Source organism: Gymnoscopelus microlampas (genome assembly GCF_963454915.1).
Source record: "Gymnoscopelus microlampas genome assembly, chromosome: 11".
NCBI classification, from domain to species: domain Eukaryota; kingdom Metazoa; phylum Chordata; class Actinopteri; order Myctophiformes; family Myctophidae; genus Gymnoscopelus; species Gymnoscopelus microlampas.
The window spans coordinates 30,729,869-30,746,280 of NC_139948.1; the positions used below are offsets into that span (position 1 = coordinate 30,729,869).

General features: G+C 43.3%; 1 protein-coding gene across 1 annotated transcript in view; it reads right to left on the reverse strand.

Annotated features, from left to right (window-relative positions):
* Window positions 1-4,879: 4,879 nt before the first annotated feature.
* ngfra (nerve growth factor receptor a (TNFR superfamily, member 16)) overlaps window positions 4,880-16,412 on the reverse strand; it is a 33,967-nt gene continuing 22,434 nt past the window's right edge. Inside the window, exons 4-6 of the mRNA XM_084071587.1 lie at window positions 13,833-14,073; window positions 12,567-12,763; window positions 4,880-5,236 (exon numbers count right to left, since the gene is read on the reverse strand). Of these exons, the coding sequence (XP_083927713.1) occupies window positions 5,184-5,236; window positions 12,567-12,763; window positions 13,833-14,073 (491 nt within the window). The 3' untranslated portion in view covers window positions 4,880-5,183. The remainder of the gene's footprint in view (window positions 5,237-12,566; window positions 12,764-13,832; window positions 14,074-16,412) is intronic.

The window sequence follows — 16,412 nt, forward strand, 5'->3', positions numbered from 1 at the left end:
GAGACTTCCTTGAGAATAAAATATAGCCTACAGCTACAGTATGTAGCACAGTAAACTCCTCAGTGCAGGATTTTATGTATATTCTGAATATGTCTGTATGATCTTGAGTCTCTTCCAGCTTCAGGGATTTAAAAATACCCTCCTTGAATAACGCAAGGAATAAATATCTAAAGACATATAGCCCCTATTGCACAATATCTGTACAATAGGGGCTGTGCCATTAACCTCTGGACCTTTTACCCAAGTGACCATATGACTTACGTTTAAAGTAAGTGAGCCCATTGTTAACTGCAGTAGTCAAACTTGAGTTATGGCCTGTGTCTGTACTATGTCATCACATTTCTCTAGAATCTCTCCAGCTGTAGTCAATATAAAGTTAAATAATTTGCCAAGTTTGCAATGACATTTCTCTTTATTGTGTTATAGTCATTTTCTTTGCTCAGTTTTTTTTTGTACATTTTATAGCATATTTGTATCTTGTAACAACTCTAAGAAATTCACATTTACACAATGCAATTTACATTAGTAGCTAAGTACAGGTAACATTCAGATTTTTGGGAAGCAGGGTTTGAAATGTAGTTTTTGATCATGTCATAGAGAATCACAGTGAACTTTGTCATTGTCTTCATTTCATAGGACCTTTCAGTACTGATAAGGAAGTACATTGATTGTACATGATGAAACTGAATGATACTGTACAAGCACTTTATATAATGTTAAATGACAGTGTCCCGTGCCACAAATAGCCAATCTACCACCTCACAATGCGTCTCATCACATGTTATCAGCTTGTACATCTGCTATTTTCAGCATGGGCCACCGTCATGTTAGGCATGACTCTCATCAGTGACACAGCCAGTATGTTTTACCATGTTAGGAAATATATGTGGACTACAGTAACAAATTGTTAGTCTGGTGGTGTCAAATGCATATTGCATTCATGTTATGTTCACACAGTAAAGTTATATTGAGCCCCAAGTTATTTTTCTGACCCTGGGAGGGACTGTTGCCTTAAAACCTTCATTTGCACTCAAAATGTCAAAGAGATACATGAAAAAAATACATAAGAGAAAATCAAACATGAAATTAAAGACACCTGAAACTGTACACAGGCACTTGAACTGTGTCACACTCTTTGAGTGTGTTCATATTACACCTAGTAAGTGCTACAAAATGCAGAGAAAAAATACTGACTGTAATACTATTCATAATAAAAAACAAAAACAAAAATTAAACAGTTTACAAAAAACTTTAAATGCGGAAAGAAATTCAACCTTATCCTTGAATACTGTATGTATGTTGCATATTTCTGTTTGCAACCGAGTTTTACATTCCAACAATGTACGCCTTGCTTTTTAAGCCTAATTTACTCTTTGATGCATTGCATTACCTTTGTAGTTATTTTTGAGTGAGCGACATGGCCGTGGCTAAGTGTAAATTACTGGTTTGTAGTAGCAAACAGAATAAGACCAATTGATTGTAGCTGTGTGTGACACTGAAGGTTGACTGCAGCCTAGAGGGACACGCAATGTTAAGGAGTTAGTTATTTCTATAATCAACACTCTGGTCATTTATACTGTACTATGAGCATCCTGTCTGTCACGCAGTGAATCATACCGGCTGTCAATAGAAGTGTGAATCGTGTGTGTGTGTGTGTGTGTGTGTGTGTGTGTGTGTGTGTGTGTGTGTGTGTGTGTGTGTGTGTGTGTGTGTGTGTGTGTGTGTGTGTGTGTGTGTGTGTGTGTGTGTGTGTGTGTGTGTGTGTGTGTGTGTGTGTGTGTGTGTGTGTGTGTGTGTGTGAGACATCATGTGTCACAAAGAGTGGTCACATGTCCTTGGCACACAATCTCAGAACCCAAGCTGTGAGTGACATGTATTCATGTCCAAAACTAATTGGTGATATGAATCACATTCAAAAGCATCCAACAGTTTCAGAGCTTTAATTGCCTGAATGGCTGGTGACCTATAACCCATCCCTGCACCATGCAGCCCAATATGATTCACTCTATCTTTTTTCTCCTGCACAGGAAAATCCTCTCTTCAGCAAATTTCTATACCACATTATTCTAGGCCTTATTTTGATTGGAACAATGGATTTTATCAATAGTGCCCCGATCCGTACCGTCCCTCTGGCCTATAATGTATTCCCAACAGTCTTCTTCCTGTTTGTGAACATTACATAAGGTTAACACATTGGCAGCTTTTACATCTGTACCTACCTACTGTTTAACACCTCTGTCTAAAACCTCTAGAGATTTGTGGACAGCTTCTACTCAAGCCACGTCTAGAGGGACCCTGAGAAAGCGTGTGCCCCCCCTATATTGTAGGAATGGAATCCAGCGTTAAAGCAATACAATCAAGCTCAGCTACCGTATATTTATTACAGGATATTTAGTATGCCTACTGTGCCTACTGCCTCACTGCATGCCATTGAGGGGTGGGAGGGGGCGGTCCAAGTGGTTCCAGGTGATCAAAAGGTTCCACACAATCGCTGAAGAAAAATAACCAGTCTTTTAAGTGCTTTCGCATCACCACAGAGAAACAGTAAATGTCAGTGGCCTCGGACACAGTTAAGAGACCTTTAATGTCACGTCGTCGCTTCAGAGAGGGGCTGTACCCCCCACGCCCCACACCCCTCCGCTGTCCAGAACGTGGCCAATTATTCCGGATGAGAGCCGAGCCGAGCCGAGCCGGGGCAGAGGGTAAATGAAGCTGAAACCCTGAGGTAATTACTACCTGCCGGTCAGGAGGACATCTCTTTAATGGGCCCTGTGTTGACGTGTGAGAGCCGCTGCCGATGCATTAGTGCCTCAACACTTGTTTTTCAGGCTCCATCATGCAGACAGATCTGTATATAAGTGTCACTGTGTGCTCGCGTGTGTTTCTGTCTTTGTGTGTCTGTGTTTGGATTATAAGGGGGGGGGTGCCTCCGTGGGAATATCCCATGTTTCCACTCGTGAAGTGTGATGACTTAAAACAGTGGTTCTCAAAGTGGGAACCGGGGACCCCCAGGGGTCCTTGGGGGGGGGGGGCTAAATTATTGATAGTTAGGAACCTAATGATCCCTTACAGGTCTGTAAGGCTGAGAGTGTAAACATTTTACTGAATGGACCCGAATGGACCATTTGTACATTCTCAGAGTTATGGGGGTCCTTGGTCCTAATGCATACCAGACTGGGTGTCCTTGAAATTAAAAGGTTTGAGAACCACTGTGGTGGCGGATGGGGGGGTCCTGGTCATTTTTCTAATCCGGGCTGCCTTTCTGTAAACATTCTCCATCAGCCCTGATCACTGCTGTGATGATGTCACAAATACTTGCTTTTTTATTTTCATTTAGGAGGGGCAAGAGGGGGGGTAGCACTGCTATGTGACTCAGCAGAGTTCCGCAGTGGTCCCGAGATATTCCTGCGCTCATATTGCATACCCCGGCTCCCAGGGGGGCCATAGAGCCACCCTCCTGAGTCAGCTGTGTAACTCAAACCACAAAAAGAGGCTAATGGGCCACAAACACGGGAGCGAAACATTTGGATCTGTTACATTCTACTGCTTTGAATTACAGAAACACAATCCCTGGGATTACAGTCAAGGGTCCATGTTAGAAGTGTGTGTGTGTGTGTGTGTGTGTGTGTGTGTGTGTGTGTGTGTGTGTGTGTGTGTGTGTGTGTGTGTGTGTGTGTGTGTGTGTGTGTGTGTGTGTGTGTGTGTGTGTGTGTGTGTGTGTGTGTGTGTGTGTGTGTGTGTGTGTGTGTGTGTGTGTGTGTGTGTGTGTGTGTGTGTGTGTGGAAAGGGGCAGCAGAGATTGAGGAGAGGAGGAAGATGTGTCTTTGTTGAAGGGGGGAAAAGAAACACAAAAACAGGATGTGGCCAGACAGAACTATGGGAATCTGCCTCCATTTTATGTCAAACCAAATGAGTCACACTGATGCTCGGTACGGGAGATCTAAAACCAATGACCTAAGCATTTTTTGAGATGCTGGGTAATGAAATACAGTATACCCGTGTTAAATAATAAAAAGGATGGGAGAGACAGGCGCTTTCAGAGGTTCAGGGTGACTCATTGCTCACCCCACTGAGTTTTGCATCATGGGAAACAGCGGCGGCTCTGACAGAAAGAATCCTACGGGGAGAAAGAGGAGATTCTCTGAGATTGCAACGCCGTAGGCAGATGACAGAGAGGAGGGTGTGAGGTGCTGGGAGAAAACAAATCCTTAGCGTTAGTTTAACTCTGAGGGTGTGCAAATAGCTAACGCCTACTTGGTCAGTTCCATTAGTACTATCTCGGAGAAACAAATGGATAAATGAACACTCGGGATTTACAGTGTGGGGTCTGCGGGACATACACTGGCAGCCAGAGGGTACACAGAGTGGTAGAAAGAGACATGCTGAGATAGAGAGAGACACACACACACATACAAAATGCAGAGGGAGGAAGAGAAACTTTCTTCCTATTTACCTTTTAGGCACAGACATGTCATGGCTTGTGATGGCAGATGTGTGAGACACAACAAACAGCAAAGGAAGTGGTCGAAGGACATTAGCTCGGCAGTGAGCGGTGATGTCAGCACTACGTACACTGCCACTGGAATATTCTTTTGATTGGGAGGTTTCGTGGTGTGTGGATGGGATCTCCGCAGCTCTGCAGATTGAGTGATATACAGTAGTTGGTGGTTGATATTGCCATAGAGGTTGTATCCAAGCACAAACACACACACACGCGCGCGCGTGTGCGTGCATGTGCACTCACGTGTGCACGCACGCACACACACACACACACACACACACACACACACACACACACACACACACACACACACACACACACACACACACACACACACACACACACACACACACACACACACACACACACACACACACACACGCGCACACACACACACACACACATACACACGCGTTTGCGCGCACACACACACAAACACACACACATGAAGAGTCAGACTGTGGTTTGCCCAGGGTTAGTCCATCACTGGGAGGTCCCAGTCCCTACAGGGAGAGGTGCACATTTTTCAGGCCCCTGCCCCGTGTGGCCACTTCAGGCATGACAACGGGTGACATCCTGATTGTCCAGTCAGTTTGTATAACATGCGTCCCCCATCTCCAGTGAGTCCACAGCTATACACTCCTGTTCCCCTCTCCCTGTCTTCATCAACTCCTCCTCTTCATCAGACCTCAGGAGGAATAGTGTCAGGCTGGGGGTTCCCGTCCACCCTCACCACTAGAAGAGAGAGACAGATGAAAAGGTGTCACATTCGTGACCATCCAAGACCATTTGTTGTGATGTTAAAATTGCAGTGCTCGCTGGTCCGTAGACTTGTGTTAAATTAACCATGAGAGTACAAATGTAACCAAATGACCGTGGTCGATTTGTTTACAATTGTGTTCCTGTTACAAATGGATAAATTGACACAGGATTTTACTTTGTACCAGTGAAAAGCATATTGATGGATTATTTTAACCACTTAAACCCTTCTCCATTGACCGGGGTTGCCCAGGGGTCTATCCTTGGTCCCTCTTTGTTTCCCTCTACACTGTTGCTTTGTGAGCTTGTAGATCTTTATTTACGTCCTTGTCGGGATTTGAACCCAGATCTTTTGCGCGGGAGACAACATCTCAATCACTGAGCTAAGACAGAATGCCTACTTGGTCAGTGGAGATATTGCGCGTTGAGCTTCAGGCAATACTACTTGTGAACCATTAGTGGTCGTACCTGACAACATTTGTCTACGGTCTACATTGGTCTATATTTGTCAATGGAAGAGAATCGTGGGTTCGAGTCCTGTTCCCGACGACCTTTGCTTTTCTCCCCATCTCTCTCTCCCTGTTTCCTGTCCGTCTCTACTGTATGCTATCAATTAAAGGCAGAAAAGCTCCCAAAAATGTGTGAACTTCAGCTTTAAGTTCTGCATGTTAAAGGCCAAGCAACAGTAGCTGTTGAATCTGTGTGTGTGTGTGTGTGTGTGTGTGTGTGTGTGTGTGTGTGTGTGTGTGTGTGTGTGTGTGCGTGTGCGTGTGCATGTGCATGTACATATACATATGTGTTACTAAGATTTACTAAGCAACCTTCTGCTCACAAGTCTGTTTCTCTCCTCTAAGCAAATAAATCAAAATGCCTACATATTTGAATGGCCTCTGTGTAAGAAAACGCTTTGGAGCCCCCTATTTGCCACACTCTTCCCTGTAGGGGGCCCCGTGGGGTTATACACTGGTCCCAACCAGCTAAACTGGAGTCATTAGCAGGATAAGGACCGGAGACAAATGCCCTCTTTTGACACAAACCCCTCAACCTGTCTTCCATTGAGGGATGCCATGGAAACGCCAATGGAATGCAGTGGTGTTTTTGAGAGGACCTCCAGGCTGACTGGTTGTTTTTCTGGTCTTGATCACTGCATCCCTGTTGCAAGCAGGGACGCATACAAGAGGGCCCTGCACGGATAAGTCCTCAGTGTTCATTTAACTCTGAGAAAATGTAAAAGTTTCATTTGAATTAGAATTGAGGATTTTAACACACGATTTTAAAAGTTCAAGGGTCTTATTTTGTTGACTGAATTACGGTATGACGTCATGCCAGTGTTTCTGCTTGTGTGCAGAAACATGGTCTGAATTCACATCCCTCCCTCCCTCTGTCCCTTCATTCATCAATATATCCCTCCCTCCATTCCCATTCTCTTAATCCCTACCTCCCTAGCCTCCCCATCCGGTCTCTAGCTCTCCGTCCATCCATCCATCCATCCTTCTCTCCCTCTCTCTCTCTCTCTCTCTCTCTCTCTCTCTCTCTCTCTCTCTCTCCCCCTCTCCCTCTCACACTCCTTCCCTTCATTCTTTCATAACACACTGTTTTATAAGTGTGTATTGACATTGCTGTGGTCCACTGGTCCTCTCAGTGTCCACATTGATTCTGTCCAGTGCCTGCCACACTCTTCTCCTTCTTCCTTCCTGTTTAGATCTCCCATCTCCTTTCTTCATCACTCACTCACTGACACTGCAGCATTGGAATATATATAGGACACTTCCTGTATGACACGAGTGTGAGCACACGCACACGCACACGCACACGCACGCACACACAACACACACACACACACACACACACACACACACACACACACACACACACATACACACGCACACGCACAGTCACATGCACGCATGGACACACGCATGCGCACACGCATGCACACACGCGAGTGCACACGCACGCACACGCACGCACGCACGCGCGCACACACACACACACACACACACACACACACACACACACATACACACACACACACACACACACACACACACACACACACTTTCACCTGCACCATCTGAATGCATCCATTTCTGAGAGTTCTCCTCCTTCTCTTACCAAACATGATGAGTCTGTTTACCTTTCAAGAATCAACCCCGGGTTTCCTTCTCTAAACATAGAGATCTATATTTATACTTCATCATACTGTAGTGTGCCGCGCGACACCATCGCACGTCAGAGCATAAATGAAGCATTAGCTACAAAGTTGAATTGGATCATGCTTAAGTCAGATTTATATTTAGTTGTGTACCAGTGTTATGGAAGGATGGGAAATAGCCTATCTACAAGCTCACGTGTCACAGCAAAATGCATTGTGAGTTTGTAGACTGGGTATTTTAGTGCGCAACACAGTGCACAACGAAGTGTATCAAGCCCTCTTGTGAAGGGCAGGAATAAGGCCCCCATGACAACAAGTCCCTGATCGTGACCTTCTTGTCTTTTTGTCATCAACTTTTACTGCCAACGCTGATTGGATCCAAAGCCACCCTATAAAGTGCTGATTCACAGTAGATTGTGATCAGAATCTAAATGGTGTCATCACCGTCAAGGTAATCATATCACTCCCATGGCGATTAAAGGCTAGAAGACAAGTCCCTGTAGTTCAGTTTAACAGACATGTTGTCCTCATCCAGAACTGAATGCAACAGGGGTGCTTGATTACCGTGCCATTATAAAAGCTGACCAGACTTCAGATTTGACACCAGGTTTATTTAACCTCTTGGCATTCAAACACACACCCATCCACTGCTCCATTGTACACAAGCTGTCTGCTCTGTACACACAGACATTGTTTGTCTGAGATCTGTGTTATAGCCCTATCTCTTCACCTTTCAGCTCAAATTGGTTGTTTGACAGATAGTTTCTGTGACTCCATTTCATGTCGAGGCTGTCCAAAGGATGAGGAGGGTGTGGGGGGTTAGAGCCTGGTTTAAATCTTAAACACTCAATATGCGTCAATATGTGTCAAAAAGACAAATTGATCCTTTTAAAAGGAGGTACAGAAGGATACTGCCTTCTGACCGCACCAGCAGCTCTTACCCCTGTGGCCAGTGTGTCTTGCTATGAACTCCCCCTCGTTGGGCTGTCAGTCAAAACACACAAAACATTTTATGAGTCTATTTTTCTTTTTTAAAAGGTTGTCCGACTGTTTTGACAACAGGTGTTCCAATTATTTTGGCCTGAGTAAAACATGGTTCATTTGAAACAGGAAACCCATATGATTATTATGGAGTTATTGTGCATATTCTCACTCCCTTGGGTATTTTAACAAGTCTCCATTAGCTGTGAAGGACCAGCCTACAGCATGGGAGCAGTGGCTGTTTTTTAATGGCTTCTGCACTTGCAGATAGTGCTAACGCTAATTAGCACCCATTTAAAGTTGATGCCCGATCAGATTTTAAAAGACGGTTGGCCTGGATTCCATCTCACAACACCTGCTAATGAGCCAATAAGATAAAAAAATATATATTTTGGAGTTAAAGGGACTGTCATCCTCGCAATGAACCAGTCACGTGTTAATCCGTGAGAAAGTATGCATTTCTTTATTCATTATGCCACACGCTTTTTATTCTATTTTCTTTCCATTGAATTATATATCTATCAAAAGGAAAACATTTTTTTCCAGCTGGGGGGGGCTAAGACATCCATTATACTATATGCTACCCATAGTTCACCCTGCAGCAACAGCATCACATTCCAGATACCAAGTTACAGCAATGACACTACTGTAGGCCTATACTTTGTTATAGCAAGGGCTCCACAACACATGTACCCACAACAAAACAGGGGTTCCACTGCTCCGGTGAACGTTGTTTTTATGTGCAGACAGCTGCTCATACTATCATTATTATTGGTGGTGGTGGCGGCAATACTAATCATTTGAGCCTGGGATTATCAAATCCTGTGTTGAGGGTCACACAAGAATAGCATGCACATTTTAAACAAAATAAGAACCAGAACGAGAAAATTAATTAAAAGTTTGATGATTGCAGTCTTGTAGTGTTGAGGTGTAATGCAGCTTTAAACATAGCAGCCAGTGGTACATACAGTATAAACTGAAACTCGTCTTCACCTCCTACAGTAGACCTCCCATGTTCCTTATCACTGACGATTTTTAAAACTATATTTTATAGTTATAGTGCTCAGTGTGAATGACCCTTAAGGGGCAGTCCTGTTGCTTCTCTTTAACCACTTTCAACCTGGCTTCCATATTTTGGGCGTGTCACTATAGGGGAACATTTTCCAAATAATCCTAATAAACATAATAATAATAATCAACCCCCCTCCACGCCCCAAACAAATAAAAAATATAATAGTAATAAACCATAGCGTAAATATGCTCTCTATATGCTCACAACATTTTGTGTAAGCTTGTAGATCAACCTTTTCCGCAATTTTTGCGCCTGACTGTGGCATTTGTGTACTGGAGGAAGGTTTTGTATTCAATAGAGGTTACGTCAGATTCCTGAAGTACATGCTTTTATTCTCTCGTCTGCTGTTCTTCTCTTATTACAACGTATTGATAGGTTTACGCTCTGTTCACATGGATTCAGGCAGACAGTGAACAGCAGACTCGATATTGTTTTAGTGGATGAGAGTAGGACGGTAAAACTAGGTGAGGCCAGTAGAAAATACCAGCAACATGTTACAAACCATTGTTTTCCATCCCTGTGACGGAATGTACAGCTGGATGTTATGTAGCTTCCTTTCACAAAGACAAAAAAAATGAGAAGCTAAACATTTTGGTGGAACTACAGCCCGAATATACTGTATACACAGCATATGATCATTTATTAGAGTCTTTAAGTTTTTTCAGAAGTGCTTGCCATCTTGGGAATGAATGAATCATTGGAGGGAATTAAGCATTCATTTGAAGTTTGCAATATAATTTGAGAAAGGTGCATTTCATGCATTAAGAGAACATAAAATAGACAAAATAAATCTATTTAATCTCAATAATTCTCTAATAATTTGTTTGTTTGTTTTTCCCGTGCCATCCAAAAGATGTTTTCCGTCTGCAGTCTACTGTCTGCCTGCATGAATCATTGTGATTGCTTATTACTCAGGATTTGATGAATGTTATCTCACTGAATGTAATCCCAAATGTACAGGAGTATAATTGAATGATTACTTAATCTTGTATCCTACAAGCCTAGGGTACATTTCAAAAAGGTCCGGTCAGAGTATTTCAGGAATTACAGTTAGCTTCGAGATCACTTCATTAAGTATTCATACAAAACTTCAGGAGTATGATAATTGATTTGGCAATTGAAAGTGCAGTTTAACTAAATCCCATATGTGTGACTGTCCTCTTTCATTGTGTAGATCTTATGGCACCTTTACAGTGGTATTCACTGTAAAATGTTTTCAAAGAACAGGGTGGGAGTCAGTGGCGTAACAAGCCAATGTGTGATGGTTAAGTCTTCAATGGTCACACATAAGATCATAACTTGAATATGCAAGATTTGGCCTTATAGACAAGGCTCTTTCCTGTGTTTCTTTCATTTTAGACGGAAATTCTAGAAGGAAAGAAACGCTCAGAAAACAGCCCAAACTGCGCATTTTGGTCTATAAGCCAAGAGGGAATAGCGGAAAGCAGTACTTGTGAGGTCGAGCAAGAGATAAATGAGGCACCTGCTGCGACTGTGAGCAGCAGCTCAGCGGAGTCGGCAGAGCCCGGTGTCTGCTGCTAGCACCAGTGGACCATCAAACAGCACTGTTAAAGAAGGTAATAACCTGGAGGTTGAAGATGTTGAGGAGGACATTTCGCCGGAGTCAATTGTTGTCAACTGCCATTGTTGAATTTCTGTATATCTATGTATTTATCCAGCCCCCCTAAATGTCACAGGCCCAAATGCAACTGCATTGGCTGCATTATGGTAGTTACACCCCTGGTTGGAGTAATGTCGAGTAAGTAGAAATGACTTATTTCAACCCGTTAGCTACCCATATCATTGTATTTTGTGAATGCAAAATACAATGTAATAATTGAGTAGTGATTCAAAACTGGCTTAAGCACTTAAGCCCTATACATGTGTATACTTCATTGTACGATGAACAGCAAGTGTTTTTTTTCTTTTTCAATGCATCGCGGTCTAAAACCTCAATCTAGATTGAGTTGATAGATGTGCTATTTTTGGCAAATGTTCATCTATGATTGGCCATGCCCAAAATAGGGATTCCTGCAGGTTGAAACTTGAAGTTTTTAAGGAAACTACTCTGTATACCAAGTGTTGGCATAAGAAAAAGACATGCAGTATGCCAGGACTCTCTCTCTCTCTGTCTATCTCTAATATAGAATGTTTAAAAAATGAAAAAGGGAACACATGGCATAGAAGTGATGAATCTGTTAAATGTGTCAGCATTAAGTCAACATTAACCTTGCAGTCCAGACCTTACATCACAGCAATCAACTTACAAGGTCTTGCCTGGCTTGCAGAGCTCTATTGACATAAGGATATGCTTACACCCTAAATACTTCCTACTCACACACTAGATGTAAATATACACACTAGATGTAAATATAGATGAAACATGTGTAGCTACATTCTTTACATGTTATCCATTTGATACATACACTGGAATAGACCAAGAAACACTGTCAACAACTGTAAATTGTTAGCCCTAATATATTATTTATAATAATAATATTTCTAACTGTTAGTTAATACTCACTTATATATAGAGACAATATACTGTAGACATCTGCCATCTTTACAAAACTATCCGACTAATCTCACAAATCTCCTACACATTAGGCAATATATCATACAGGCATATACTGTATGTGGTGACACAAATACCACACTGACATTACGACCAACATATCTGGCGAGCAGAAGTGTTAGGAGGTCAGATTCTTGACAGCCACAGGCATTAAAATGTCACCTTTTAAGGCTGTTTTACACTGCTAAGACAAGTGTCTGTCGACAGTGTCGGCCAACAAAAATAATGGATTCTCAAACGAAAAGATTATCTTACAAATAACCTTTTCTTTACTTTTAATTTTTTTTCCTTTTTTTCTCTTTTTACATTTTTTTTCTTCTTTTTTACAGATTTTCATCTGAGAATACGTTATTTTCATTATTTTACGTATATTATTTATTTTTGTTTTCCCCAAATACATTTACGTTTGAGCATCCATTACTTGTGTTGTTTTCTATTTAACGATCCACCGTATTATTTTTGTAGTCCGACACTGTCGGCTGTGACATTTGTGAGTATGAAAAATTCATTTTGTTCGGCTTACCTATCTGCTCCTGTGTGTGGGAATGTGAAGGTGGACCCTGGACCTGAGCCTGAGCCTGCAGCTGCTCTTGCAGACTCTGGCTGTCCACTGAGATGCCACTGTCGCTATGGAGCTTCTCCCCCTCCGGTGTCACCGTCTGATTGGCGGTGGCCGCGCGATTGTTGGCCGCCTGTTTGTTCTGCTTGCAGCTGTTCCACCTGAGGATAAGCAGAAGGCAGATCGAATAAGAACAGAAATATATGGGTGCCCTGGTGGTTCGGCGACATACTGCACTGACTCTCTTCACTGTCCTAAAGCTGAGATGTGGAAACAATACAAACAATATCTAGAAGAAGGATTAAATTGATGACAGCCTGGTCACCACAACTATGTGGTGGCATAGTCAGCCCTGATATTTTATTTATTGGATTTCACAGTGCATGATCAGTGACAAGACATGCATAAAGTGAATTGACAAAACAGAGATTAAATGCTTTGTTTTGGCTCAAACTGGCACAAACTAAGAATATATGTTAAAAAAAAGAAAAGCCAAATAAGTAGGGATGAAATGCATGACAGTTAATAGTTCCATTGTTCATGAGGTATTGTGTGGATGAGCAACGGCAACAATTCCAAGAACATCCAGTAAACGTTCTAACAAATCTGCAATATGTTTATACATGGAAATAAATACGAGTGGGGAATTAGCTAGATGTGAGGTACATTGCGTGACAGGCTTGATCAATCTGGCTCTCAAATTTCACCCTGGTCAGCATTTTTCAAGCAATCAATGGTCATCCTGAACTTGTTTACTTGCTACGCTGTGTTTGAAGCCTGTGCGTTGTCCTTGGGTGTCTGCATGAGTGCATGCATGGGTGAGTGTATATGTCCTTGTGCGTGTACATTATGTGTGTGTTCATTGTGCTCTCAAGTGTTGCGACCTTTTGTTTTTCAACAAAGCCAAACCAAACAGAAGCATTGTGGTGTATTTCAGTTTCAGAGTCTAATCATGTGGTGGAATTGGGTCAAGGTTTCGCCCCCTCAACCATGACAGGCCTGAATATTTCACAAGGCATCTGCTTCTCAGTGCTGTACCGTGACTGTGGCCGTCTTCAGCCTGGGGCTGCATCAGTCTTTACCAACAACACCCTCCATGCCAGCCAGCCTCTTCACTATTCAACCCCTGTGTCTTATATTACCCACTCCCCCCTAGCCACATGAGAGATGCAAGAGTCAGCCACACTAATGTGTTGAGCCACATCTCTCCCACCATTTCTCCAAACTGACCTCTTGAAGACAATGTATGCCACCAGTCCCACAACCACAGCGGCCAGGATGGAGCAGTAGATGGGGATCAGGTTTTCGTTGAAGCCGTGGCCGAGGAAGCGAGGGGAGCCAGGGCTAGCGGTGGTAGTGTCTCCCCCTGGCGGTGGGCTGTTGGAGCCATCGGGGAGGAATTCGCTATCTGTAAAGGAGGGAGGTGATGGGCTAAGGTCCATGGGAGAGGTGTATGTAGGAAGCAGAGGATCTGTTTGGAGTAAAAGAGAGGAGATAATGAGACAAGAAAAGAATTGTCTCATAGAAGTTCATGAACATCTTTTGTAAAAGAAAGGGTATAGCAGTTAGAAAGATCTGTTTACTTAATTCTATTTGTACTGAACGTTTTCGGCAATCCGGCCTTCATTAGTGTATACAAATGATGGTTTGTGTTCTCTGTTTAAACAGGATGGGTACTGAAGGTCATCAGTTGAATCTCATTCCCCATTAGCAACCAATAATTGTGATGTCACTATCACATACTGTAGAATCACATTACAACAACACATAGATTGAAACCACATATCACACTTTTGTATAACCTAAACAGATGTTCACCACTAACAGAAACAAACAACCAGGGTAGAAGAGAGGAACTGACTTCTGAGATCAGATCACCAACATAATGGGCCTGGACCTAAAGGTTTTGGTCCAGTTAAACATAATACATAGAGACAATAGGTATGTTTTGAAGTTCCGTCCCTCAAATTGATTTTGATTGATTTTGATGCATTCGAGTCATTGGAGTTTAGTGGGCGTCCAGACACTCTATGTGTGCCGAGCATAGAATTCCTCGCTACACCCGCTGAACATCATGTGTTAGATGAGACACAATGCCGTATATTATAGTCACAGATGCTACTTGGCAGCTGTAGAGACAGAGATTCCAGCCTTGGGAGAGAAAAATAAATGATGTGGTGTTATAATGAAGAGAGATACTTTCATATACTATAAGTACAGTATGCATCTTGGTTATGAGGTCTTGTCTGACATGGTCTTATCAATACCCTGAATAAGACGTGTGCGTCAAAACATTCGTAACCGTTCAATTAAGTTGTTTTGCATCGTGGCTACGACTGTGCGACTCCTTTTCTGTCACGCTTGATTCTTTCACTGTGGTCGGCACGTCTCCAATACCGCTGTGTGTTCCTCCCCTTGTCCTGACAGGGTCTTGTTGCCACGTCCCTGACCAGATGTCTGATACACAATACACATGTGACGGCTGTTTCTAATAGGCAGATGGGTTCTGGCTGAGATGCTATTTGGAGCAAGAGGAGGAATGCTCCTTGAAGTGTGTGCGTGTGCGTGCGTGTGTGTGTGTGTGTGTGATTGGGGGGGGGGGGGGGCGGGTAGATATGTGATCTCTCACTCACTCACTCACTCACTCACTCACTCACTCACTCACTCACTCACTCACTCATTTATGTATTCATCCACCCTAGGCCTGCTTCCTTTTCACCATGTCCTCATCTGTTTCATACTGAAACTGTCATCTATGCACATCATGACACTGTGGCCATGTGGATGCGTGTAGAACAAAGTCTGGGGCTTTAGAGAGGTCACTGTACTGAGCTTCCCCTTTGCCGAGGACAGGGAAGCAGGAAAAGCGCTGTGCTACTGGAAAGCTCTGGTTTCTATCACAGCTAAGCCTGTAAAGAAGAGTCATTTTCATAAATTGTCCCATTTCCTCTTTCTACGTCAACCGCATTAATGATCCTGGGTAATTTTCCATGTTGCTGGGACACATGCCCACCCTGGGCGGGCACATGTTGTACAATAAGCAGTTTATCTAGCTGTTCGTGGCTATAGTTGCTAGGTGTCTTATACCCAAGTCCATTCAGTCTGCCCTGCTTTTGTAAAGGAACAGTGAAGGATCCTGCTACACGTATAAGAAAGCATACAGTCTGCAGATTTTTCATGTCCCCCTGAGGCTACAACACAGCCCAGAGTAGAACAGGCCTATCCAGCCAAACCAAAACTTCCTGGTGGGAATGAAGCCTGTGCAGGCCCGGTTCAGACGTGAGCCAGTAATCTCCAGCAGAACCCCTTGCTGGCGCCCTGTTGCTGCTCCTCATTAGCTTCTTACTGGCTCACGTGGGCTTAACCCTGTGGAGACTCTGAGGCTTACGTCAAGGACAAGGTTACTACGGTAGACTGGGACGCTCTATCCCACCCATAATGGGGGGGGTCATCCTGCAGTGTCTGTATATCAGCTGTGTGATGGGGGATCCCTCTAAAAAAATACTTGCACAGTTGTGTTCAACTTCTTCATAGTGTTTTTGCAGCTACGTATGCGCAACCCTAACCTTATCTCTAACGTTAACCCCACAAAGCTAACCATAACCTTAACCTCACAAAAACAATGCCTAACCTCACACTAAAATTACATTTGTCGGGGAAAAGTTTGGGACCTTTGTTCTGCGGTAAACTGCCTTTTCTTGAGGGTGGGCTTCTTGGTCCTAGCTGCCAGGAAGCCAATCAGAGGTGGCAGGTCTTCCCTGAATCCTGTTGCATTTCACTATTACGCCCGCTGGGGCTGTATGTGTGAAC